The sequence below is a fragment of the Culex quinquefasciatus genome, chromosome 3 (genome assembly GCF_015732765.1).
Source record: "Culex quinquefasciatus strain JHB chromosome 3, VPISU_Cqui_1.0_pri_paternal, whole genome shotgun sequence".
Lineage (NCBI taxonomy): Eukaryota > Metazoa > Arthropoda > Insecta > Diptera > Culicidae > Culex > Culex quinquefasciatus.
This window is the reverse complement of record NC_051863.1, coordinates 56,337,925-56,365,913: the sequence shown is the minus strand read 5'-3', so window position 1 is coordinate 56,365,913 and position 27,989 is coordinate 56,337,925. Positions and strand designations below refer to the sequence as shown.

The 27,989-nt window shown below is 35.4% G+C and overlaps 2 protein-coding genes across 3 annotated transcripts; one reads left to right on the top strand and one right to left on the bottom strand.

Annotated features, from left to right (window-relative positions):
• Nucleotides 1-516: 516 nt before the first annotated feature.
• Nucleotides 517-1,564, top strand: LOC6039739 (uncharacterized protein F58A4.6). Its single transcript, XM_001849238.2, has 3 exons — nt 517-904; nt 973-1,087; nt 1,146-1,564. Exons 1-3 carry the CDS (start codon nt 624-626, stop codon nt 1,422-1,424), a joined length of 675 nt encoding a protein of 224 aa, XP_001849290.2. The 5' UTR covers nt 517-623; the 3' UTR covers nt 1,425-1,564.
• Nucleotides 1,549-25,645, bottom strand: LOC6039740 (bleomycin hydrolase). Of its 2 annotated transcripts, none has more exons than XM_038262433.1 (5): nt 12,665-12,728; nt 12,055-12,596; nt 11,517-11,992; nt 11,333-11,453; nt 1,549-2,057 (listed from the first exon to the last, which is right to left on the bottom strand). In XM_038262433.1, exons 1-5 carry the CDS (start codon nt 12,711-12,713, stop codon nt 1,839-1,841), a joined length of 1,407 nt encoding a protein of 468 aa, XP_038118361.1. In that variant the 5' UTR covers nt 12,714-12,728; the 3' UTR covers nt 1,549-1,838. The 2 variants fall into 2 exon arrangements, with proteins under 2 accessions (XP_038118361.1, XP_038118362.1); XM_038262434.1 differs by lacking the exon at nt 12,665-12,728 and adding an exon at nt 25,341-25,645 and having other exon boundaries at nt 1,798-2,057.
• Between the last annotated feature and the right edge of the window lie 2,344 nt (nt 25,646-27,989).

Genomic DNA, 27,989 nt, shown 5'->3' with positions numbered 1-27,989 from the left:
CGTGTAAGTCGCGGCGCGAGTCTTTTCGCAACTCAACTGGCGACGCGGCGAAATTTTGTTTTGGTTTCGCGTGTGAAATTTGGGATACACTCAGAAAAGAAACAACAGAAAATTGCTTCACGAGATGAAAAACACTCGCGCTTTTATTTCGATTTATTTCAAAAACCTTGTCTTTTTCGGGAATACGCGCAATATCTTGCGCAATATTGTCTTCAAACTAGAGACCCTAAATAGGGAGACTGGTCTAAGCTTGCTAAATTTTCAGTTTTTAGCTTGGCAACACTGATAAGTTTTGCTGGGCGTAATGGAAAATTCTCGTTTGGATACGTCAAATTCGTGCCTGTTTGGGTACGTCAAATTCACTTCGACCTGTCCCCCTATTTAGGAACTCTACTTCAGCAAGACAAAACGGATTTCCCTAAAACAATTGCAACCCCCTGTAAAAAGCACTAAACTTAACCAAACTCGCCCAAACTGGTTTATCCGTGTCTATGTTTTGACGTTTCTCAAAATCAGCTGTTTTGCTTTCAGTGCAGTTTCATAACAAATCGCTCCGTATCGTGCACTGCCTTTACTGTTTCTAGTGAAATTCTGTGTAGTTTTGTTCCTTATTCACAGCAAAAATGGCCCTGTTTTACGTTGTGGACTACACCGATTCCATAGACCAGTACCGGCTTGGCCAAACCCGCGTCAAAAAGCGCCACAAAACTGAACTGGACAAAGACACAGGAGTTCGAGTTGTACACACGGATTCGATAGATTTGAACCACTTTCTGGCGGATCTCGAATGCTTCCCGCGGTACCGTTTGAGAATTGCCAATGCGTTGCTGGATTTCTGTCCGGAACGCCAGAAGCTTGCAGTTAAGCTGCATCCCCCTAGCAGGGAACCGATCGATTACGAGTGGTGGGTTTAGCTGAGACGTTGCGTTTTGGAAGGATCTAGATTTTTCAAGTGTCGTTCTGTGATTTTAGGGGTGAACGCGCGAACCGTATACTTTGGGAGCGGATAGAGCTGGACGAGATGATGTCGTGGCTTTCAACCCTCGGAGGGGCCTTCTCCGCGCTGGGAGATTACAAGCTGGCTTGCGTAAGAAATACCTCAAATTTTAACCTTGACTCGTCAACTCATATAAATCTTCTTTCAGGCGGACGTCGCCGGCAAGATCTCCCTGCAGCAGATGAGGTTCGCACTGCGGCTGGGCGAACCCTCGCTGATTGCGCGCTGCCGTCTGTACATGGCCATTTCGCTCATCCAAAAGTACCAGTTCGGGGCGGCGAAACGCATCGTGCAGCAGATTTACCGCGCCGAGAAGCGCCAGTACGAGCCGGACACGCGCCTGCTCAAAATGTGCCTCGGAATTTGGTCCAAGCTGCGCTACGAGTACGAGCTGTACCAGAAGCGGCTGAACCGACCCAAGCAGTAGAAGTGGAGGAAGCTAAGATGGTGGCGGTTGAACCGTTTGCTGTGGATTTATCACTTTTTTTTGGATAAGGAAAACTTTAGTCATTATTATTGTAAAAGGAAATTTCGTTGTAAATGAAAAGCACTTTTTTCACAATTTCATATCGTTGCATTCTTTATTTTCTTTTAAAAAATGTGTATTTGCTTACTCATGTCTCTGTGTCTCCGTGTCCTTTTTTGTTATACCTTGGGACAATCATTTTAATTATTATTGTTATTTAAATACAGTTTACATATTAACTATATATATAATATTAATTCTTGCCGCGAAAGAAGCAAGAATGGCTTCCACAATATTTGTTTTTTTTTTCATGCGTGCGCGTGTGTAAGAAGAAGAGAATCAAAACCAAAAAATAAACACGTCGAGATAGTTGGTTTACTTGGCCAGCGTGCCCATCGGATCCCACGCGGGCAGCACGGTTGGCGGCAGATCGAACACGTCCAGCACGTCCTGCGGCACTATGCTGCGATCGACGACGACCTCGAACACAAACTCCTTGAACCACTCGGCCGTCATGATGAGGTAGCCTTTTTCGCCGCGGTCCTCGCCCCACGAGTTCTCCACCCGGAACTTGGTCGGCCGCTGGGTGTTTTGCTGAAACGATGAAAGATTTAAATTTTATTATTTTCAACAATTGGGACCAAAAATTAAGTTAATACTGCTGATAAAACAAAAAAAAAATCAATTCAAGTAATTTTATTAGAAAATAATCAATTCACAATATATCGTATTTGTTTTAGGTCCTAGGGGAAATATGCCCATTTTAAGCCTAATATTTAAGCGGTCGTGTTTGAATGATGCTGGATAATTTGGATTGTTCCTTGAAATTCACTAAAACCAAGTACACCAGGGGTGCTCAAAGTTTTTGAATGGCGGGCCAAATTTGAAGCTCACATGAGCTTGCGGGCCATATGAGAAAAAAAAATATTTTTAAATTTAAATCAATAAAAACTAAAAACAAAATATTAGAAAACAAAAAAAAATAAACAGTTTTGTACAAAAAAGCCTCCAATCAATTGGATTTTTTTATAAAAATCATAAAATCTTTCATATATTGGTGAAATCACGATTGTTGAAATCGTGATTTCACCAATATAATGATATTTTTAAAGTTGTATTTAAATTGATTTTTTTAAATTAATTTTTTAAATATATTTCAGAGGGGATGACACAAACTTTGTAAAAGTGTGTATTTTTATTTAAATTTTGTGCAATCTTTATTTTAAAAATTTTGCTTAAGGTGAAACGCCTCATCATCATAAATGGCGATGTGTTAGTGCGCTGTGAATGTATTGGAACGATGATGATCATTGAAATTTGCATGTATTAGTCATCTCGTAATTGGTGTATAAATGTAGTAGTGATGTTTTATTCTGTTTACGTCAACGAAGTAAACAAACATATTTTTTAAAAATATTAAAATCAAAATAATTAAAAATGATTCTAATAATCAAAGCGATTTCGCATCGATTTAGGATGTTCCGTTCAGGGATGGTGCTGGTTTGCTTTTAATCTGATCTGAAAAGAACTTGTTGTCACGGTTGACGATGTGATAACCAATTGGAGTGTTCCGAGTACCGTTGATGTAGTAAATAATGCATTTGGAAGCACTGCATGCGTGCAATGATGTTTGCGCTTCAACTTCCGAGTTTTTGTTCGGTGAAATCGGGTCAAATTTGCTTTCCGGGAGCTTTCGAATGATAAGAATCGTTTGATCATCGTCGGAAATAGCTGAAATATTGCGTAAGTTTATTTTACTATATCAACATGAATGACAGATCAGCAGATACAAAACATAACTGTCACAACATTGCGTGCCAGTGAAAAGTGTTGCCAAACAGGGCAGAGTTTCATTAATTGTTGTTTTATTTATATTTTTCCTGAAGATTTTTTTACTTTAAAATCAATTTTAAATATAATGTATCAACCAAAACAACTCAACAATCAATTGTTTCAATATTATACATAAGAAAATAGCAAAAAATCAAGCAAGAACACTTTATAATTCAATATGATTTAAAGTGTTTCACTAGAATCTCTGGCAACCACATTGATGATGTCTACCAACACCAGTTTGACGTGTGGATGTGTAAGGTTGTGTTGAAGAGTGTCTCAATACAAAAAAAAACTCGCGAAAATTTTCAATTCGCGTGTTTCGATTCAAATGTTCGTGAATAAAAATATTTTTGTTGTGATTGGTCATAATCGGCTGGTTCCCTGGACTGCAGCACGTCGACTGATTATCGATTTACTGAGGTAAGTGTAGGGATTGAGAGTGGGTAACAGTAGAGGCTCGTATGCTAGAAAGGATAAATTTTAAGAAATTTGTTCTAAATACGAGTAGCGTGTAGTGAGAGAAAGAGAGAGTTGTTAAACGTTTGTGTGAGAGAAATAAATCAGTCTTGTAGTTTGTTTCGGCACAGAAAGACGCGTTTTATTTCCATCCGAAACCCAACGAAAGTTGCGAAATCAAGAGCTCCGATCACGACAATGGCGCGGATTGGTATCACCTACGCGAATTCGGAAGAAAAAGTGATTTTAGTTTAATTGTTCGGCGAGACTGCAGATGAAAATGGACATTTTTAGTGGAAGTTCTGCTGCGGAAAAGACGCCATCACTGGCTTTGATTTCTACTGGCAGAAATTTTGGACGTGTGTGTGTGGCGGTTGCAGCTAGATCGTTGTCTTTTGTCCGTTCGTTGCCGGTTGGCCCTTTTTTTCCGAGTTGGGTTGATGTTTTGCAGTGAAGATCCAGCTGCGTACTTTTGATGTGCTTTGGCAGGTTTTCGGAATGGCACGTGACACTCGACGTGACAGCGGCCATCTTCCCTGAAAATATTTAATATTTGTTGACCAGCATGTGTGTGATGGTGGGTGTGAGTGCGAAGGCGTTCTTCCCGAGAAAAGCATCGAGGCCGCCATCTTGTAACTTTCACAGTGACTTCCAGCGTTTGTTCCCCATTATCGAATGGTGTGCTTCTTTTGTCAAGGTGTCCTCCCCGAGGGAGGCATCCCGGGACTGAGCATATGTTTGTTGATTGGAGCGGGTGTGAAGAAGTATTCTCCGAGAGAAGCAACAAGGCCACCATCTTGAACATTTTATGAAACCTTGCCGTCTGGTTCCTAACTCCTGTCAGTGGGTTTCTTATAAGAATGAAAGGAGGATGAAACTTCCCTGAGAGGATGATGATTTCCCCGAGAGGATGATGATTTCCCTGAGAGGATGATAATTTCCCGAGAGGATGATGATTTCCCTGGGAGGACAAATGTTTTCCCGAGAGGATAATGAATATGATTATGATGATGATTTCCCTGAGAGGATGAAACTTCCCTGAGAGGATAATGATTTCCCCGAGAGGATGATGATTTCCCTGAGAGGATGATAATTCCCCGAGAGGATGATGATTTCCCTGGGAGGACAAATGTTTTCCACGAGAGGATAATGAATATGATTATGATGATGATTTCCCTGAGAGGATGATACTTCCCTGAGAGGATGATGATTTCCCTGAGAGGACAAATGTTTTCCCCGAGAGGATGATTATGATGATGCTTCCCTGAGAGGATGATGATGACTTCCCCGAGAGAACGATGATTTCCCTGAGAGGACAAATGTTTTCCCCGAGAGGATGATGATTATGGTGGTTTCCAAAGAGGAATTAAAATTATGCTTCACGTTAATGAAAATTAGTTCTCAAGTGGAATTCATATTTTAAACCGGAATTGGTGACCTTGATTTTCTCATTTGTAGACTCTTCATCGGTGTGTTTGGGGAGTTCATTTTCTATGATTGAATAGGTTCAAAAGGGTCAACATTTTATTATCATGGAAAAAGCTATTCTTTTTTGTAGGTTTTTTTTAAGGGAAGAACTAATCGACTGTTAAAATATAATACCAGTTGCTGTATTATATTTTAGACAGGTAGAAATGACAGTTCTCCCATAAGGAATACTTTGTAAAAAAAAGCAAAAAAAAAATGCTCGAATGGAAGTGCTCCATTGGTGATTGACTAAAAAAGATAGGCTTGTAAAATATAATGAGAGATTTTTTAATTTTAATAATGGGAAAACATGAATAAAGTAGAGAAAACAAAAAAAAAAGTAAGTTTGAATAACCTTTGATGATTGAAAAAGAAGCCTAGAACTTTATTTCATTAAATATAATTTGAAGTATATAAGAAAATTGTTAGTTATTTTGCTAGTTTGTTTTTTAAGAACTTGGTATTTAGGTTTAATATAATAAAAGATATTGGTTAAATTTCGAAAAACATTATGAAAACTGGAGCATATTCTGAATCTTGGATGTTTTATCATTTTTATAATTGAAGCAGAATTTTGAAGTTTAAATTGCACAATTTAATGTGAGATTTAAAATATGAGTAATGTGAAAAATGTAGGAATATTGTTAACGAATTTTATTTTTTTCTGATAACAAAATAATTTTAATTTTTATTGAAAGTTGAAAGTTTTGAAACTTGGATTGTAATATATAATTTGAAATTTTGCATGATTTGTTGGAAACAGAAATAACGTGAAACACAAATTAAATTAAGTAAAGAGATTTATTATTGTCGTACATTATGTAAAATATTTTTTAACTTTGATATGTTGGATATAATTTGAACCTACGATTGTAGGTCTGCAGACATGAACAATGCTATTAAAGTGAGAAACTTAGATTAACGAGGAGAAAGTTGGAATCTGAATACTTAATGTTTTAGAATGTTTTTATTGAAGTAGAATTTTTGATGTTTTGATTGTACAATTCAATGTGAGATTTTAAATATGGTTACTGTGACAAGGTGGGAAAATTTTGAAATTGTCAATGAATTTTCATTTTGTTCTGATAATAAAATAATGTTCACTTTGATTGAATGTTGAAAGTTTAGAAGTTTAGTTTGTAATAGATGATTTGAGTATTTGCTTCACTTGTTTAAAATAGAGGTAATATGAAAAAATTTATATCAAGTGAATATAATCATAATTGTCGTACAGACAATCCAGACAAATTTTACTGCAGACATGAACAATTATATTTAAGTGAGAAGCTTGGATTAAGAGGAGAAAGTTGGAATCTGAATGTGGAATGTTTTAGTATTTTTTATTGAAGTAAAATTTTAATTGCACAATTTATTGTAAGATTTTAATAATGGGTAATCTGAACACGGTTTACTTTGATTACTTTAATTGAATGTTGAAAGTTTAGAAGTTTAGTTTGTAATATATAACTTGTGATTTACATGACTTGTTTGAAACAGAAGTAATGTGAAAAACTTAGATCAATTAAAAAGATTTATTATTGTCGTGCAGAAAATACAGACAAATTGTACTGCAGACATGAACAATGTTATTTAAGTGAGAAGCTTGGATTAAGTGGAGAAAGTTGGAATCTGAATGTTTAAGTAGAATTTTGTTTAGGTTTTGAATGCAGAATTAAATGTGAGATTTAAAATGTGGATAAGGTTGAAAAATTCTGATTTTTTGAAAGAATAATATGCTTGCCAGCACTAACTTGATTTCTAATCTTTTAATTTGTTGTGCTAGTTAAACAAAATTTCATAAGTTTGAGTTATGTTAGTCGAAATAGAAATTTTATTAGTTGAATTCATAAAATTTAGTTTGAATTTTGATGAATTTTTAAACATGAAAAACATGGATTAAGCTTAGATAAACTGAATATGGAATGTTTTAGTATTTTTTATTGAAGTAAAATTTATAATTGATCAATTTATTGTGGGTTTTTAAATATGGGTAATCTGAACAAGGTTTTATGTTAGAAGTTTAGTTTGTAATATAAGATTTGAGGTTTTGCATGACTTGTTTGAAATAGAGGTAATGTGAAAAAAACTTAGATCAAGTGAAAATAATTATAATTGTCGTAGAGACAATCCGGACAAATAGTATTGCAGACATGAACAATGTTATTTAAGTAAGAAGCATAGATAAAAAGGAGAAAGTTGGAATCTGAATATTGAAGTAGAATTATGTTTAGGTTTTGATTGCAGAATTAAATGTGAGATTTAAAATGTGGGTAATGGGAACAAGGTTGGAAAATTCTGATTTTATTTTTGAAAGAACGATACGCTTTTGATTTGTTGTGCTAGTTAAACGATATTTCATAAGTTTGAGTTATGTTAGTCAAAATAGAAATTTTAGTAGTTGAATTTATAAATTTTAGTTTGAATTTTGATGAAAACATTATGAATTTTGATGAAAAAACATGGATTAAACTCAGATAATACAAAAAAATAGTTTATTTTACAGCTAGCCCTCAGGACCGGAAACTTACATGAAAGGAGACAAATGATATCAAAAGATGATGGTTCTTCAACAAACTGACACAACAAGGATCACGGTGTGGATGAAAGCTCAACATTTGGCGCTGGAGGATAACGTATTATAAATATTGTTGATGAGTGCGTATAAATGATGTAAGGATTATAACGATTTTGAAAAGATGCAGGTTTTATGCGGACGGGCTTTCCTGCCAAAAAAAAAAAAATATAATGAAAATATCATTTCAAGCATATTCAGTGCCGTAATTTACAGGAGAGATTATAATTATTTGGTTGTTTGTGTATTAGTAACTACCGTAAACTGGGGTCAATCGGGACACTTGGGGCGAATTGGGACATCAGTTTTAACCATGTTGGAGCACAATGTTTTGATTTTTCTGGATGGTTTCGATTAGAACAGACTCAGGCCAACAAAATGTGTACACCCATTTCCAAATTTGAAAGCTTTAAGTGCTCTAAAAACTGCTGTCCCTATTCAGACTGTAGTCCCGATCCACCCCAGATTACGGTATTAATTTAAGAGTAGATGAGGAGGAGAATGTAGGGATTGAGAGTGGGTAACAGTAGAGGCTCGTATGCTAGAAAGGATAAATTTTAAGAAATTTGTTCTAAATACGAGTAGCGTGTAGTGAGAGAAAGAGAGAGTTGTTAAACGTTTGTGTGAGAGAAATAAATCAGTCTTGTAGTTTGTTTCGGCACGGAAAGACGCGTTTTATTTCCATCCGAAACCCAACGAAAGTTGCGAAATCAAGAGCTCCGATCACGACAGTAAGTTGATTGAAACGGCAGTTTTGAGGTGTTTGAAAGTGCGCTTGTTTTTGTATGGTGATTTTTTTTTCCAAAAACTGGCAAAATTTTCAAAGTTGAATGTTTTTTCGAACCTACTGTTAGTTTTATCGTTTTCTTGGAAAAGTTTAGAGTATAGTGATTATTTTTTGAAATTTTTATACATATCATAAGTACGAGGAATTAACAATTTTCGGGAAATTCTCAAATTTTTACCCAATAAGGTGGAACGGGAAAGGTATCATCATTAACGTGGAACGGGACGATTATTCACCATATTTTATCTCCATATTTAATGATGGCCCGTTACACCTTAAATTTGATCTTTTCGGCCAGTAAATGGCATGAATTTGCGTGCTTACTCGAGGCGGTGCTGTTGCTGGTAAGTTTTTGGAGCTTTAATCGAGCATCAAACTCTCCATATGAGGAAGATAGGTGTTTGATTAGAAAGGGTATATTTCCCTTATTGAGTAGGTGATGGTTTGAATAATGAGTCTAATTGATAGAACACTGAAATATCCGCCCTTTTGTGTCTATTTTAGATAGCATTAACCTGGGTGCTGAAAAGACAGAATGCGTAACGTGATTTTCGAATGCTCCCTACTGCTTCCCACTAATACGACTGCACTACAGCTGTAAACATAAACAAATTAGAAGGCTATGTTCAAGCTCAAGCGTGACATGTTTTTTTGCTGCTAAAGTGACTCGTTTTGAAACATTTTGGATCTGTTGATTATTGACTTTTCGCTCAGAAATTAAGTGCTTCGTGCTTGTTTTGTTTATAGACTAAACGATGGGCGGTCAGAAGAGGCCATTATGGTTTCCACGTGACGAAAATTTGCCTCAGAAGTGGGTGGAATTTAGTAAATCATAATGGATGTTTCGAGATTATGAGTCTTTGAAGCGCAGTGATAATATCGGAGTAAGATTATTTTATATTATGTCGCAGGTGCCATTCATAGTTATTGATAATTCGTCGTTAACATTTCAAAATGCGTCATAAAAATGGGCTTTGCGTGAGATAAAGCGCTTACTGAAATGTTAGTGACGAATTATGCCAATCTCGATTTCAACCCACTTCTGAAGATTAATTCGGTGCCCTCTCCCCGTGCCATACCTTCACACTTAGGAGACCCGGGAGGCGGAGTCTTGTCGCAAAAAGAACGATACACGCCTGTGGATCCGTTGACGAAACCGCAAGGTTTAAGAGGGCCACATTAGGGGAAATTCTTGTATGTTTGGCAGGTTAAGCATTCGCTCCTAACTCCATCCAATTTGCTGATTTTCACTATTTAAACAACTAATTTTGCAAAACTTTTAATAGAAACTTGCTTGCTCGCTTCTTATTCAGCTATTTATCACTCAATTTCAGTTGAAAACGCTTTTAATCAGCTTTAATTCAATGTCAAAGTTCTGACCTGCCAACATTAGAGGCACGCTGGAATTAGATGCTGTTCCCCTATAAGGTGTTACGTCGATTCCGTTTTTTTTTTTCTGAAGATTAATTTACTTCGAATACTTCAAAAGTTCGACGCCATCGACTTTGTTTTATTCCAGGCAAAGTAAATTATTGATCGATTACAATACTTGCTACTTCTTGGGAGCATTTTGCAAACAGTAAATTGGTTCCGCTTTGACAGTTCTATTTTGAGACCGCTTTGCGAACCACTATTTAGCACCCAGGCATAAACCTCTTAATGTGAGGAAGACATCAACCACCTAAGGGTGGATTAACGTTTTTAATTATATGTGATAAACGCCCCTCAAAATATTATGAAATAATTAAAAAATAATAATACCCAATTTGAGTAAATTCACTCAATTGTGTACAATATTGCAGAAAAAAGTAATGGGACGCTATACCTAGGCAAAAGTTTTACCGCTTCTCTTCTTGCATAACTTCTGTAAAAGAGAGAGTTGAAGAGAGCGAGCTAAAAAGTGCGCGAACGCGCTGCAAAACAGTGACTTAGGCTGGCTGCAGAATTCTGCTAGTACGGACTGGCTATCAACTGGTCCAGGTGGAGAACCGCTTCCAGAAGCGACTACTCTAGCGAAACGCTGTATTGGCTGATGGAACCGCACCGCCGCCAGCTGCTGTAGCGGTCAAGCTCACTGTCTTCGGAGGTTGGCGCTTTCTTCTTTTTGTTCTGCTCCTCGCAGTACCTTATCCGCGCGGCACAGCCACGGAAATTTGCCGTGTGGTTTCCACCACAGTTCGCGCACTTAACGCCCCGGTGTGGAAGATTGCAATTTCTGGAACCGTGTCCGAATTTTTGACAGCAGCATTTGATAGCATTGGGCTGCGTCGGTCGGATTCTTCGTGTAAAATCGCCACGTCACAAAGAAGCCGTCCAGTCCAGTGCTTTAATCCGCCGTACGTTCTGGATTTCGACGGAACCCCGATCGAAGTACAGGAGTTTCAAGGTGTACGTACCTATCATTGTTGTCGATGTCGAGAACGCCTTTATCTCCCGAGGCTTAATTTTGACGCCCGCCAGATTTTCATCTAGGACTGAACAATTTTCTCTACTTTGAAGAATTCCAAGTTTCGCCACTCACCGTGTCGAAATTCAGCTTCTGCTGTGAATCACGCGTTTTGGTAATTTTCAGACAATATTCAAGGCCATCAAGCAACTCGTCAACATCGTCTGCCAACGTATCCAAAACAAAAATTAAAGGTGGTCGTCCTTCCTTCGGAGGGTTACACTTGTTCTTTTTTTCTTGCTTGCGCACAAGTTCATCGTCGTAATTGTAAAATTGATCTATTGACTCAATCAGCTCATACTCACATCAACGGACACTCCGGTAAACACCATGGCGTGGGTCATCATCGATTCTCCGTACAGCAGGCGGTCAGCCTTCGTCATCGTACTTTGAATGTCCACACCGAATACTAGCTTAAAGTCGTGACTGCAAGGAAATGTAACATATTAGTAACACACTATTAACACACATCCTCTAAAGCCATCTCACATGTCCAGATCTTCAATACCCTGCTTGCCGGCAAACCGCTTGCTGACCTCACACCCGAACCACACCGGTTCGCCCAGCTTGAGCGATTTCGTCACCAGATCGAGCAGCGTCTCGACCGGCTGGTTGTTGTACAGCACGGGCCGGCCCCCGACGACGTTCCCCAGACAGTCGACGGTGTACGAGCGGCCGTACGCGTTCGACGAGCGCGGATCCGTCACCAGGCACACCTTATCGTCGACGTTAAAGTACGGTTTGACGTACTTTTCGTAAAAGTCAACCGGCTTGATCGGCCCAATGCTCAGGTACTTCTTGCTCTTGTCGTAGTACTCCCAGGTGAACTTCTCCGGCGGAATGCCCAGACAGATGCCGACCACGTTGTACACCTCGTTCATCTGCTTCTGGATGCGGGCCTGCACGTCTTCGTCACTCGCGCCCTCGGCAATCAGCGTACGCAGATCCCGGGCGTACTCGCGCAACTGAAAGGATTGAGACAGTGAGAAATTACCAAAAAAAAAGAAATGTTCGAGCCTTGACCTACCTTGCTCTTGATAACGGCGTTCATGCGCGTGCTCGCCTCGCAGCTGTAGCTCTCCGGGAAGCACTTCTTCGGCATGACGCCGTGCTTGTTGATCAGGTTGACCAGCATGTCCCACTGACCGCCGTCGCAGGTCGGATCGGACAGCAGGAACGACACCAGCCGCCCATCGACTTCCGCTCCCCGGCGGGCCGTGTCCACCACGTTGTTCAGGAAGTAGTTGGCCCGCTCGATCTTATCCCAGTAGAACAGGTACGCCTGCGAGAACTCAAACTCGTCCAGGTTGAACTGCTTGATGAACGGAATGCGGATGCAGTTCAACGCGGCAAACAGCCAACAGCGGCCGGAACTCTTCTGGTTCGTGAGCGGTTTGCCCTCGTTCTCGATCTTGTACGTGAACACATGCTGGGTGTTTTCCAGCGTCCTACGCGACATGCACGCCTCGAACGGGTCTATCCGGGTGCACACGTTCTGCGCGAGCACATTCTTCGGGCACTCGTAAAAGTCCGACCGGGCCTTTTGGAAGAAGTCTTCCGTTAGGGGCGCTGCAATGAGAGAAAAAAGTGCTTAGTTAGTAATACGAAGGAATCGCTGGGAGATTGACGCTCACAACCCTTGCTACAACCGAAGGAGCAAAATCGCATCAGTGCCGAGAGCAGCATAATGGCCAACTGACGAAACCGGCTGATTGTAGGAAGTTAAATCAAATCAAATGGCAGGGTTGTTGGTACACAGGGAACGAATTCTTACTGAGATTAACGCTTTTGATTTCTTGTCGTTTCACTGCGGAAAGTGGGCCGCTGCTGAAAGCAGCAGCAACGGAATTCTTCACCAAGTAACGAGACGGAATTCTAGCAAGTGGACATCCCATTTTGCCTAAGGTTGTAGCAACAGATTGACATTTATTCTCTCTTGGACTCTAGTGTCTAAAAACTTTGTTTTAGCCTGCTTTGATTAACCCTCTACAACCCAATCAAGTCTCTAGGCGGGCTTCGACCTGAAAATTCGTCAAAAATCAATTTTTCAGCCAATTTTTGACCTTTAAAAACATTGGAAAGAAGAACTCTTAAAATTTTAGAAATTTTTAGGGTTGGAAGTTTGACTTGTTTTATATGACTTTGCTAATGTTTTAAAAAATGTAATTTTTGTATTGGTCAACTTTAGCTGTATTTTGTGTACTAACATTTCCTATATTTTAGGTAAAAAGAAGTATGCAGTAATTTTTGTGATGTCCCACACTATGCCTCTAAGCATTTTTTTTTCAATTTAAATGATAATGGATAATTTAAATGAAAAAGTGACCGTAAAAACATGAAAAAATTAGATAGGCAAAATGTAATGATAAGAAGTGCTAGAATAGGCCAAGTACCACGAAAAACGAACATAAACTAAACAAGATAAATTCAAATTAAAATACTTAAAGTCAAACAAAATAAAAATCATTAAACAAGAGAAGTAAAGTATTTCGTAGACCAAAAGTTGCTCAAAATGACCTTCTTAACAGAGAAAAATAAAAAATTTCGATAAAAAATTGGGCAGCAGAGAGTTAAGCCCAGTTATCCAACGCCCAGATAAAAAGCAGCTCAGTTAAGCAACGCCCAGTTACCGAACAAGTATTGTATCAGACTTGCCGATTTATCTTTTAATGATCTCGTAAAAATGCACCGTGAATTGATTAAAGTTCAACTTTTTTTTAAATATCAATGTAAACCCTCTACTGCCCATTTTTTTCCAAATTTTTTATGTTTCCCTTGTTCAGGAGGTCATTTTGAGCAACTTTTGTTCTACGAAAAACTTTACTTTTCTTGTTTTATGTTTTTCTTGTTTTATATTTAGTATTTTAATTTGCATTTATCTTGTTTAGTTTATGTTTGTTTTTGGTAGTATTTGGCCTATTCTACCACCTCCTATCATTACATTTTGCCTATATATTTTATCATGTTTTTACAGTCACTTTATAAATTTTTCGCTTGTTCTTCACATTTTTTGCTATAGAATGGCGCCATTATCATTTAAATTGTAAAAAATGCTTAGACTTAGAGGCATAGTGTGGGACACTACAAAAGTTACTGCATAGGTACTTCTTTTTATCGCAGCACCTAAGAGGTCCTAATAAAAATAACAGACTACCTACAGACTTTTTGTCAAGATCATACAGACACGGCCACGGCTTGTCTAAAGGTTATTTTTATAAAACTTGTATGAACCTCGGTAATTCTTTCTGGAGCTTGTTGGGGGGACTGTCCCGAGTCAGGGAAACTGTTTTTTAAAAAAATCTATCGGTAAAAATTGATTTTATCTCATTTTGAAGTTTTTATACTATATATTTGAGCTAAAATCATGAAAAAGTATTAAATAAATTGATGAAAATATGATGTTTTTTCATTTCGTTTCATAAAAACTTCGGTTTTGAGTACCCTAAACATGTCTTCAATATCCTACATCATGGAAAAATGTTAATCTTGGTCGTGTGGTTCAATAATAGCTGCAAAATATGTTTTTCCTATTTTTTTAATTCTTCTTGAAACATCAACTTTATTCGTGTTTATCAAAACTGTTTACCTGTATTTTTTAGCAAATTACATCCAGAATAAATTTACACAATAAACATGTTATTACATCAAATCTCTGAAAAGTTACAACCTGTTACAACAATTTTAGTGTAGAGAAATTGCAAATTTTAAAATTCTGTGATATTTATTCCATTTTCTTCCTTATAGTAATTACAGGATGACAAATCAAAAGTCCTGAGTTGGATTTAAATCTTATTTTATTTGTAAAAATACGTTAAAAATTATTGAACATCTTACAACATTCTGCTAAGCGACTTAAGTGTACTGTCGAATAAAATGTTGTATTTACGGTGTTCCAATAAAACAATTTCCTGCGCAAACGGCATGGCCAAACTCTTAAGTGCTCTGATTGACTTTAAATTTTCGGGATTCTCTACCCAAAATAGTTTTATTTTATACATAATTTTTGTTCGGTTATTAGGCTGGTTCCTGCTGCGTCAAGGCGGTTCAAAGATGACAATTTTGAGTATTTTTTTTAAATCATTGTCAAATGCCATTTCGACATAACTCATGCGTATTTTTCCTTGAATGCCTAATTAGTCGCTTTTATTTTACAAACCGGATGACTTTAATTGGTTGAAACAATGTCAAGTTATGGTTTTGGAAATATGTTTTTATTGCAAAATCGTTTAAATTGCCATTTTATGACCCACCCTAACGTGGCAGGAACCATCCTAATAACCTAACAAAAATTATTTATAAAATAAAACTATATTGGGTAGAGAATCCCGAAAATTTTAAGCCGATCCAAGCACTTAAGAGTTTGGCCATGCCGTTTACGTAGGAAATTGTTGTATTGGAACACCGTAAATACAAAATTTTTATTCGACAATACACTTGAGTCGCTTACCAGAATTTTGTGAGATGTTCAATAATTTTTCAACGTATTTTTTCTACATATAAACTAAGATTTAAATCCAACTCAAGGCTTTTTATTTGTCATCCTGAAATTACTTTGAGTAGTAGTAGGAAGAAAATTGAATAAATATCACAGAATTTTAAATTTGCAATTTCTCTACACTAAAATTGTTGAAACTTTTCAGAGATTTGATGTCATAACATGTTTATTGTGCAAATTTATTCTGGATGTTATTTGCCAAAAAAAAACAGGTATACAGTTTTGATAAACACGAATAAAGTTGATGTTTCAAGAAGAATTTAAAAAAAAATAGGAAAAAACATATTTTGCAGCTATTATTGAACCTGACGACCAAGATTAACATTTTTCCATGATGTAGGATATTGAAGACATGTTTAGGGAACTCGAAACCGGAGTTTTGATGAAACAAAATGAAAAAACATCATATTTTCATCAATTTATTTAATACTTTTTCATGATTTTAGCTCAAATATATAGTATAAACACTTCAAAATGAGATAATACCAATTTTTACCGATAGATTTTATTGAAAAACAGTTTCCCTGACTCGGGACAGTCCCCCCAACAAGCTCCAGAAAGAATTACCGAGGTTCAATCAAGTTTTATTAAAATAACCTTTAGACAAGCCGTGCGGCCTTTGAGGAAAATGGCATCCCTCTACACTTCTTTTTCGTGGCGATCAGACCAGACCAGTTGAGGTTATGTGAATTCAAACCATTTTTTAAACTGCTTGTAATTTAAGATAGGTAAGTCAGATCTTGAAAATTCTTACTCTACCTAAAAGGTCTTCTCATATGTTTTCTAAAAATATTTAACATGTGAGGGTTCCATGAAAAAAACACCCTTTTACCCATAATTTTAATTTAATATGAAACAGTTTTTTAACATAACTTTTTAAATACATGATAAAACTGCATGAATTCAAATAGCAACAAAGAGGACGTTAAGACGGATCGATTAAAACCATTCCGGCCAAAATCGGTTGAGCCTGTGACGAGATATTCCAGTGACATCGATTTGATAGACATGCCAAACACACAAACATTTGCTCGGCTGGTGATTCTGAGTCGATATGTACAAATGAAGGTAGGTCTTGGAGGTCTAAATAAAAAGTTCATTTTCCGAGTGATTTTATAGCCTTTCCTCAGTAAGGTGAGGAAGGCAAAAATCAGCCAAAGTTGACCCCTAAAAAAATGACATTTTTAAAAACATTGGCAATGTCACATAAAACATAACAAACATTTGTAAGCCCATACATCCAATTGAAAATGGGAAATTTGACGAGCTTTCCGTTAAACATATTTTCGAGACTGAAAAATTAAGTCTGTCATATTGAAATTGCAAAAAACCGTCGAAAAACCTATTTTTTCAACATTTTTATTTTTAAAACCACTGTAGCTTCACAAGGATTGGACTCAGGACAATGGTCAATAAGGAGACTTTTATATAAAATTGTCTGGAGAATCGACTCTCGTGTTCGGTTTTTGAAAATTTTGACGTTTAGAGCACTTTTGAAAAAAACAGTTTCAGTAAATGATTTTTGTATTTTTTTTAGGTGAGCTGCTCCATCCTGCATTCTTCGTGAGTCTTTTTCTAACATCTAACATTTTGAACGAAAAAAAATCGTGGGCGCGCCTTTAAATTTGACTTTTAAACTTAAAAATCAAAAAATCTCGTAAAAGTGGAGTGCTTTTTTCTTTCAGTGTATTTTTTCGGAAAGCCCGTCAAATTACCTACAAGATTGTCTTTGATCACTTTTTGATACGATGCAATGGCTTCGAGAAACAGCAATATTTAAATTACAAAATTCAAAAATATTTAAAACACTTACGCCCTTCTCAAATGTCATTATCGAGTGTAACTGGCTCCATATTGAGGTTTTGCAGCGCGACTGTGTTTCAAATGTAGGTGGCGCCAAAATGAGGTTACATGCCAAAAATCGTATTCCTTTCAGCTGGATTGAAGAACAAAATCGCTTATTTCTCATGATTCCCTGCATCAATCTTCATGAAACTGGTTGCAAAAGACGAGAAAATTTTTTTGCTTTAAAATAATGAACAGCAACTTTTGGGCGCGCAAAAATTTGTGACCTTTTTCTTTAAAAAACATGTTTTGGAACACGAAAAAATGAGTTTCCCTGTATATACCAAGGAAATAACCAGTTATATAGTTGATAACAGATGTGTTAACGTATATTCAACAATTTGTATTGATTTTTGACAGACTTTCCTCCCAAATAGTCCAAATTACTATCTTTTTCTAAATTTACAGTTTTCTCATAGAAAAATCAAACAAATATTGGAAAGTTATACACCAAATTGTTGGAAATAATTTTTCTCATCCGAATCCGGCATAGGTTTTATAAAAATGTTGATTAGGAAGGAAAAAACACATTTTTTCTAAAAATCATAGGTTTACGCTATTTGTTCATAGGTGGCGACACGCGTCTTTTAGCTTTGCTGCAAATTCTCTATTGCCGTTCAAGAGCCAAACGAGATGCGACACCTAGTGTTGAGTAGCAGAACAGAACGAAGAATGTCGATTGAAATTTCCGCCCTTTGAGGTTATGTATGCGAATTCTGTTTTGTTAAATTCCAGCTTTCAAAACAACTTTTGAGCAAAAATTCGAGCTGATACTTTGTTAACTTTTGATGCTCTATCATTTTAAACAATATTATTTTTTCAAAATTATTTTATTTCAAATATTTTTTTTATTGCGTTAATTTATAGAGGGCAAAGAGTTAACAATCGTACTACTTGAATTTTTTCTCAAAAGTTGTTCTATGAGCTGTAAATTAAATTTTAAGTTTGCATTCCTATGTAACCGAACAGCGAAAATCTGAATCGTCATTCTTCGATGCTTTGCGCCATCTGTCGGAATTTTTGAGCTTTTGATCGCGAATACACAAAAATGGCTTTTATTGAGGTTTTGCAGCGCGACTGTGTTTCAAATGTAGGTGGCGCCAAAATGGGGTTACCTGCCAAAAAATCGTATTCCTTTCTGCTGGATTGAAGAACAAAATCGCTTTCCCTGCATCAATCTTAATGAAACTAGTTGCAAAAGACGAGAAAAATTTTTTGCTTTAAAATAATGAACATCATTTTTTGGGCGCGCAAAAATTTGTGAACTTTTTCTTTAAAAAACATGTTTTGGAACACGAAAAAATGAGTTTCCCCGTAAATATCAAAGAAATAAACAGTTATATAAATGATAACAGATGTGTTAACGTATATTCAACAATTTTCATTGATTTTACTTACTATCTAAATTTCCAGTTTTCTCATAGAAAAATCAAACAAATATTGGAAAGTTATACACCAAATTGTTGGAAATAATTTTTCTCATCCGAATCCGGCATAAGTTCAATAAAAATGTTGATTTTGAAGGTTAAAACACATTTTTTCGAAAAATCATAGGTTTACGCTATTTGTTCATAGGTGGCGGCATGTGTCTTTTAGCTTTGCTGCAAATTCTCTATTGAGGTTTTGCAGCGCGCCTGTGTTTCAAATGTAGGTGGCGCCAAAATGAGGTTACTTGCCAAAAATCGTATTCCTTTCTGCTGGATTGAAGAACAAAATCGCTTATTTCTCATGATTCCCTGCATCAATCTTAATGAAACTGGTTGCAAAAGACGAGAAAAGTTTTTTGCTTTAGAATAATTAACATCAATTTTTGGGCGCGCAAAAATTTGTGAACTTTTTCTTTAAAAAACATGTTTCAGAACACGAAAAAATTAGTTTCCCCATATATATCAATGAAATTAACAGTGATATAGTTGATAACAGATGTGTTAACGAATATTCAACCATTTTTATTGATTTTTGACGGACTCTGTTGCCAAAAACTTCGAACTACTGTCTTTTACTAAATTTACAATTTTCTCATAGAAAAATCAAACGAATATTGGAAAGTTGCACACCAAATTGTTGGAAATAATTTTTCTCATCCGAATCCGGCATAAGTTAAATAAAAATGTTGATTTCGAAGGTAAAAACACATTTTTTCGAAAAATCATAGGTTTACGCTATTTGTTTATAGGTGGCGACAAGTGTCTTTTAGCTTTGCTGCAAATTCTCTATAGGCCTGCAGGGGCGCCGACTCTGGGGGGCACGGTACTTTTTGCCCCCCTTAAAATTAGGCAGGGGGGGCAGCCCATACATTGTGCCCCCCCAGAAATTTTGGAAGAAAAATATTCTTATTTTAAATATTACAAAAAAAAATCACAGGAATAATTGAAAATAATATTTAAAACTGAATTGGAATTGGATAGAATTCTTGTAAGCAATCTGTAAAATAGTTCAAAAACATTTGTTGTTTTCTAAATCGACAACGTTTCATCTATACTACTGCGCTCTCTTATGCTAACTAGGTAGGAAAACCAGCAAGCTTAGTATACAAGAGCAAACTTACGCAAACTCTTGCCAAAACAATCATCAAGTTTTCAGACGCAACATTCTGCGATTTGCCATTGTAGATCAGGATTTAGCGAAAATGAACTGAAACACTTTTCAAAATGGTCATTTGATGACAGCTTTATATTTAAAAAATGCTGATAAATTCGATATTTTTTGAGTAATTTTAGGTAATTTTTTCTTGATTTCATTTTTAAAAATGCAAATTTTTGGTAGTATCAAATTGTCATAATGCTTTTTTTGATTTTATTAAAAACCGTATGTGTATCTTTTTGGTTATTCGTAAATTCTAAAATTCTTAAATGCTTAAATTCTTAAATTCTTAAATTCTTGAATTCTTAAATTCTTAAATTCTTAAATTCTTAAAATATTAAATTCTTAAATTCTTAAATTCTTAAATTCTTAAATTCTTAAATTCTTAAATTCTTAAATTCTTAAATTCTTAAATTCTTAAATTCTTAAATTCTTAAATTCTTAAATTCTTAAATTCTTAAATTCTTAAATTCTTAAATTCTTAAATTCTTAAATTCTTAAATTCTTAAATTCTTAAATTCTTAAATTCTTAAATTCTTAAATTCTTAAATTCTTAAATTCTTAAATTCTTAAATTCTTAAATTCTTAAATTCTTAAATTCTTAAATTCTTAAATTCTTAAATTCTTAAATTCTTAAATTCTTAAATTCTTAAATTCTTAAATTCTTAAATTCTTAAATTCTTAAATTCTTAAATTCTTAAATTCTTAAATTCTTAAATTCTAAATTCTTAAATTCTTAAATTCTTAAATTCTTAATTCTTAAATTCTTAAATTCTTAAATTCTTAAATTCTTAAATTCTTAAATTCTTAAATTCTTAAATTCTTTTCTTAAATTCTTAAATTCTTAAATTCTTAAATTCTTAAATTCTTAAATTCTTAAATTCTTAAATTCTTAAATTCTTAAATTCTTAAATTCTTAAATTCTTAAATTCTTAAATTCTTAAATTCTTAAATTCTTAAATTCTTAAATTCTTAAATTCTTAAATTCTTAAATTCTTAAATTCTTAAATTCTTAAATTCTTAAATTCTTAAATTCTTAAATTCTTAAATTTAAATTCTTAAATTCTTAAATTCTTAAATTTTAAATTCTTAAATTCTTAAATTCTTAAATTCTTAAATTCTTAAATTCTTAAATTCTTAAATTCTTAAATTCTTAAATTCTTTTCTTAAATTCTTAAATTCTTAAATTCTTAAATTCTTAAATTCTTAAATTCTTAAATTCTTAAATTCTTAAATTCTTAAATTCTTAAATTCTTAAATTCTTTTCTTAAATTCTTAAATTCTTAAATTCTTAAATTCTTAAATTCTTAAATTCTTAAATTCTTAAATTCTTAAATTCTTAAATTCTTAAATTCTTAAATTCTTAAATTCTTAAATTCTTAAATTCTTTTTAAATTCTTAAATTCTTAAATTCTTAAATTCTTAATTCTTAAATTCTTAAATTCTTAAATTCTTAAATTCTTAAATTCTTAAATTCTTAAATTCTTAAATTCTTAAATTCTTAAATTCTTAAATTCTTAAATTCTTAAATTCTTAAATTCTTAAATTCTTAAATTCTTAAATTCTTAAATTCTTAAATTCTTAAATTCTTAAATTCTTAAATTCTTAAATTCTTAAATTCTTAAATTCTTAAATTCTTAACAAATAAATTGATGTTAAATTTTCGATTTTTTTAAACATTGATTGTAATTTCCAAATTTCTGATTTTTTAAATTTCTGAATTGCAACTTTTGATTTCTTAACATTTTTAAGCCATGAGTTTTTTTCAACCCTAGGGTTTTAAAAAAAAATAAAATTTTGGAATATTTATTTTTTTTTCTGTTATTTTTTTCTAAATTGCAGATTTGAAAAAAATGTTGTTTTTTTAATGTGTATTTTCCAATTTCTAAAGTTCTAAATTTTTGCTTTTTACTTTTGTTTTCATCTTTAGAATATTTGTGTTGTTGAATTTTAAATACCTGACATTTTTATTATTGACTGTTACTTCTGAAAAATAAGTGAGAATATGCCAATTAGAAGGAATTCGCCTTCCAAACATAAAAACAAAAAAATCCCCCAATAAACATTCTCAATCACGTTTTAATAAATTATCTTTTTCAAGAAAAAAATGGATTCCGGATGAAAAAAACTCTTATCACATCGTAATATTCAAATTGGTAAAATTCGTGATATACAATAAACTTAAACATCAAATCGCCACTCTAACCTAACGATTTCGGAAAAAACCGAACCCCCCCCCAACATTATGGACTAGTCGGCGCCTCTGGGCCTAGGATAACATGTCTACAAAGTTTCATTGAAATCGGAGAGGGTCGAGAAAAAAGTACCTAAAAAATTCCTGTTTTGGGCTGGAATTGCTCTTTAAGCAACTTGTTGCAAAACGTGTTTTTTTTAGCACTCGTCGTATTTATCCAACTCGGTGAACCTCGTTGGATAAATGTGCGACTCGTGCTGAACAAATCTGCTTTTTACTACTTGTTGCATAAACTAAAAAATAATGAAATGATGAAATCTAGCAAAACAGCCGAAGTGTAAACAAAGAGTCTATCCTGCTCGTTTCTAATATAAACATCAACTTCGGACCTTTTACATTGTTTTGCTTGAAATGAATAATCCCTTAAAATGGCATGTCTCGTTTTTTCATAATCAAATAACGAAAAATGACATTAATTTTGAAATTATTTTTTGCATTTTTTATGAAAATGAAATAAAAACATGTATTTTTCGAATGTTCAAAAATGAAAGGGGTCGTACCGTCCCTACGTCATGATTCGCGATCAGGGACAAAAATGACTCCTTAGGACAAAGTTTCAAGCAAATATGAGATGGGTTGGGACAACTGCTGTTTAAGTTGGCGGAGAATTACCCATTGTTATTCGAAAGATCATAAAATGTCACGATACTTTTAGTTTTACATTGAAATTCGAATGCATATTTTTGGAATTGCTTTTTTTATTAGTCATATTTGCGACTTTGCCGAAGCAATCAAATCGGTCAGGAAATCCGTTCTCAATATACAGATTTTTGAATATTTTTTATAGCTTTTTCGTATAGATGGATGCCAAATTTGTATAGATACTTGTATGGACAGGCCATGATGAAAGATGTCTGCTTTTGTAATAAAAAAATTACACACAAAGTTTCAAACAAATCAAAAATCATTATGGCATTCAAATGTGTAACAGGTTATGTTCAACCATCAATTTCGTTTGAACTCAAAAAAGGCATTTAAAAACAAAATCTACAATAAAATCATTTCAACAACCCTGGAATATTATTACTTAACGCAAGGAGATAAGATGAGTTCTATGCTCTCTAGGAAGAAAAGAAACCTGATCACATTTCAAGTTCACCCGTTGAGGAATGAATATAAAGTTCTTGATAAGACTGAAACCCCTTTCAAGAAAGTGTGCGCGATAATTATAGGTTTATGCAAGGCAACAAGATTAGCATGGTTGTGAGTCATTATTGTGACGAAATTATTTGCTGTAAGTGTTGAACATTTCAACATGTTTGACTTTAGAATTTGATAAGCAATGCATTTGGAAAACAATTCAACTCATATCTGAGTATGCAACAACTGTTTACAGGTTTGGCTCAACAGCGTAAGCTTGTGATACTCGGAATTAAAATGCAAGCAACCAAACGCCACAGTGTCATGTGCACTATTTACATAAACTGTGTCTCCGGTGTGTTTACACAAATAACTCAACCGCCCAAGATAAGATAAACAGCGCAGCTTTTCGCGACGCCTGTTAACGACGACGTGCAATTCGTTACAAGAGATAAATACTAACAATATGATGACCCGCGCGCAGTGATGGTTATTCGTCGCCCCTTTCACAAACAAACTCGCAGCAAAAGTGCATCGTTATCAACAACAGTCCTGTTGTTGTTGTCGCCGTCGGAGCTGCTGCAACTTGTAGGTCACCGAATCCGTTAACTCGAGGCCACTTGAGGGCTTGTTAAAGTCTGGTCACGATCACTTGCGGGTATGTGCTGCTTTGCATGTGCATTGAGCTGGATAACCGGATTATGACTGCAAGTAAATCGAGGCGAGGATCTACAAAAGGATCTCTGAGGTCAGATTTTTTTTCTGTAGAAGTCTGGAATTTCCAACAACTCGATTTATGGATAGCCTTCCATCGTAGAAATTACTGAATTGTTTTTGAGAATATTTATATATTTTATGCACAAACCATTTTGTGACTTTTTTTTATAGAAATTTAAGTATTTTATGTACATTATCACTTTACTACAGTTCATTTTGTAAAATACCCAAATTTTCACAAAACGTCGTGTTTTTTAAGCGACTTTCCAGCGACAAAAACGACACGCTTTGGCTGATAGCCTGAACATTTTAATTATTTATTCGTTGTTTTAAGGTAAAAACAGGAAAATTACAAAAACGAGATAACTTTTTTCACTAAAACTGCGATAACTTTAAAATTTCAGCGATGACCTATACATGTTTGGGTAACAAAATTTTCGTAATTGAAAGACGCAACTTTTGATACCCAAACATGTGTAGGTCATCGCAGACAGCTAAAAACGACTGAAATGGAGCGCAGTTATGATTACTCATTATATATTATTACCATGTTTTTTTTAAGTCGATCAGTGTTCAAATTTTAATCGAAAATTTAAATAGTTTCGAACCAAAACAGACACCCTCGCCCTACCGCGATGATAGTTTAAAGTTTCAACGTAAACACAGCAGGCTTCTTCACCAACACTAGCAGCCCAAGGCTGGGCTGATCTACAACTCCAACCAGCTGAAGCAAAACAAAATAGGGGAAAAGAAATGACGATGGGAGGGTGTGAGGGAGGGGGAGTTATTTTTTGTAGATACGGGATCTTGTCTGCCGAGGAGGAGGGGGAGGTATGATCGTGTGCGTTTGTGTGTGTTTCTGGCACGATATTTACAGCTATTATTACCTACTGACTGACTTTCTTGAGCTGTTCGTAGAAAGGTCGAAGTTTTTATCATTGCGTTTTTCAGTATTATTGTTAAGTGTTATCGATTTGGATCCATTTTTGAAATTGAATATGTAGTATAAAAATGTATAATTTGAATATCATTCCAAATTAAGACTCAACTTTCACCAAACCCGAAAAGCGGTCATTTTTGAGGAAAAAGCCACAACAAAGAGTGAGGCGACAAGAAAACAAGTCTGATGTACAAAAAAGAAATAAATTAGAGCATGCAGACGGAGGAGACAGCCCCAGACAAAAGATGTCGTCGCTGTTTGCGAAAAAAAAAGAAGACTCATTCTCTCTTTTCAAAGGTTTTCGGAGTACTTTTTTTTCTGCTTATCAAATTTTAACTCAGCCACTTCAGCTTATGAATTCCGCATTATATAAGTCACGCACGCAAAAGTTGCACTTACTTGGAAACATTCCTAATCCTTAATCGAAGTAGGCGCGTCTCGAAATCCACGAAAAAAAAAACTTTTATCCAAAAATCTCACTCAGGAACCGCTGCTTTTCACTGCTCCGCCGTCCGTTCTCCGCCTGCCAACTGATTTGTTTGACGCGAGACTTGATCGATAGCGATCGAAATGCACTTGAAATTGGTGGAAAAGAGGGACAAATTTGCAAATTCACCGCGACGCACCGAAACGAACCACGAATTCGATCTTGGACGAGCGGATGAAGACTGCAACTTGCCAGCAGCAGAAGGAAAGCCAAGTCACTCTGCGAAATGTCTGTAGCGCGTAGTGTGGGAAGAAAGATCTGTAGGAGAAGTGTCAAAAGGCAGGGGTGCCGGGAAGTTTATATTTTATAATGATTTAGTCCGACAACAGGGCACTTCGACCTCGACTCCGACAAAATTAAAAAAATGAGAAATTTAACAACTGTTTAGACCAAATTTTGTGGTTAGTTTTCAACCTGTTTAAATTTATCTGAGATAAATTACTGATTGAAGCTTACTGAATTTTCAGCAAATTTTCATTGTGATGTGAGATGTGAGCAGTGATACATGGAGTTAAACATTCAAAGCTGTCATGGTAAACTTCACAGTAGCTGGACCGAAAGTTTAACTCCATGTTGCATTTCTAACCCATCGATAATGTGTGCGCAGCACCAAACCGAATATCTAAACTCTGCTATAAGGTTTTCTGGTCAGAAATTTACCAACACATTCAAAGTATGTTTACATTACAGCTGGACGTTTGTTTGCATCAGGTTTCCTATCTCTTTCTAGCAAAAGTTTTTTGTCAGGCGACTTCTAGCTGGTTTTTTTGACTCACCGCCCGATACGTCAGCAAACATATTTCACAGGGCTGTGACAGCTCGAGCTCGGTCATTGTTTGCATCAGGACACTGTGACGATGAGTTCGGCGTTTTTGGGTTAAACTATATTTTTTTCACTGGGGCTAGAAAGCCTTATTAGTAGAGAGTAACCAGTCCGGAGAATAGTCATTTCATTTTTTGGCTCAATAAGTTTTGCTGGTAGCAGGCGTGTAATGTACCACAAAGTTGAACCAAAAATAAAGAGGCAATGATAACTCTATCTTACTCTGTGCTATTACTCAAATCGGACGGTTTCCATGCCAAATCGACCACTCAAAATCCGAACTATTTCTGATCTTGATGAAACTTGCAGGATCGTTTGTTCAACTCAATTCAAAAACTTTTGTGTACTCAGTTTGGTCATTCACAATGGCATACGATTTTTAGGCCCTTTTTATAAACCAAAACAGCCAAAAATGAAAATTTCTCCGAAAATCAGGCTGAATACACCGGAATACACTCTTTGACAATCATCACCATCGCACTACCATTGATGCACATTTCGGTGCGTTCCTCGACTCTTAAAATTTCTCTTCTCTTTCGCAGCCGAGTGTTGGTCGGCTTGCTATCACACCGACGATCAATAACCTATCTCTGGTTCCGATGGAATCGGAGAGACACGCACACGAAATTGCTATACACGAAAAATCCACATAACACAGAAAGGAATGTGTAAAAAAATTACACAGATTTCTGAACAGTTCCAGTTGTCAAATCTATAGATAAAGGTAATTTTATAACACAGACCTGTGTAAAAATATAAACATATTTCCAATCAGCTTCGCTTTCAAATCTGTGTACAATAGTGACGATGCTAAGATGGCGTCTTTCTTGCTCCGAGAACTTGGTAAGTTTTTTGATCTCTTGATTATTTATTATAATTTTGTTTAAATGGTTTACTTTCAGATTTTATACATTCCAGCAATAAACGTGTCAGGGATATAAAAAAAGACACATGATCATGCTCCTAAAGGACCCATTTCAAGCATCTGATGTCAATGCGGAAACGACAGTCTCGCCTGCTCAACCGGGCAGAACGTCGTGTATCCGGGCTTATTCCAGTCTAAAACATGTGGAAAAACATGCCGCCTTCCAGCCCTTTCCGGTCGAATCGTTCCAGAAGCAGCACTAGCAAACGGACACTACGGTGCGTACATATATTTAGGTCACGTGGACAAACAAATAGTTTGAATCGAGTTTTGAATGTAGTTTACATGAATGTTCAAACTCACGTTAATAATAAATTTTACACAGTTGCTTAACCTAAATTACACAGATTTGACAGACAACGGCTGTACACACATCTGGGTACAAGGCTTTTAAACAGATTCTGAGTATTCCCGGTTTTGGGCTATCTGTGTAAAATTTTACACAGATCTGTGTTATGTGAATTTTGCGTGTACAAACCTTCGGATAGTCGAACTTCGGATAATCGAGACTTCGGATATTCGAGTCTGGGCTGTATTCGTTGTTTGCGTTTTAGAAACTGATTTCTGCATTTTAGTGTTAGTGCAATATATCGAGAAATTCAAAAGAGAGATGTGAGCCGGTAACATGGAGTTAAACTTTCGCAGCTGTCATGGTAAACTTCACAGCAGCTTGACAGAAAGTTTAACTCCATGTTGCACTTTCAATTTCTCGGTAAATTGTTTTGTCGGACTAAACCCTTATCCAGCATCTTGTCCAAATCCTCTCTTAGCTCGCACCCCACGAAAAAACAACAAAATTTGCACCTGTCAAAC

Excerpts from the sequence above, each read along its gene's own strand:
- LOC6039739 (XM_001849238.2), top strand. The coding sequence starts at position 624 with ATGGCCCTGTTTTACGTTGTGGACTACACCGATTCCATAGACCAGTAC. Across the intron at positions 905-972 it reads GAACCGATCGATTACGAGTG|GGGTGAACGCGCGAACCGTA; the intron begins GTGGGTTTAGCT and ends CTGTGATTTTAG. Across the intron at positions 1,088-1,145 it reads GAGATTACAAGCTGGCTTGC|GCGGACGTCGCCGGCAAGAT; the intron begins GTAAGAAATACC and ends ATCTTCTTTCAG.
- LOC6039740 (XM_038262433.1), bottom strand. The coding sequence starts at position 12,713 with ATGCTGCTCTCGGCACTGATGCGATTTTGCTCCTTCGGTTGTAGCAAG. Across the intron at positions 11,993-12,054 it reads ACGCCGTTATCAAGAGCAAG|TTGCGCGAGTACGCCCGGGA; the intron begins GTAGGTCAAGGC and ends CAATCCTTTCAG. Across the intron at positions 2,058-11,332 it reads TTACCGGAGTGTCCGTTGAT|CAAAACACCCAGCGGCCGAC; the intron begins GTGAGTATGAGC and ends TCATCGTTTCAG.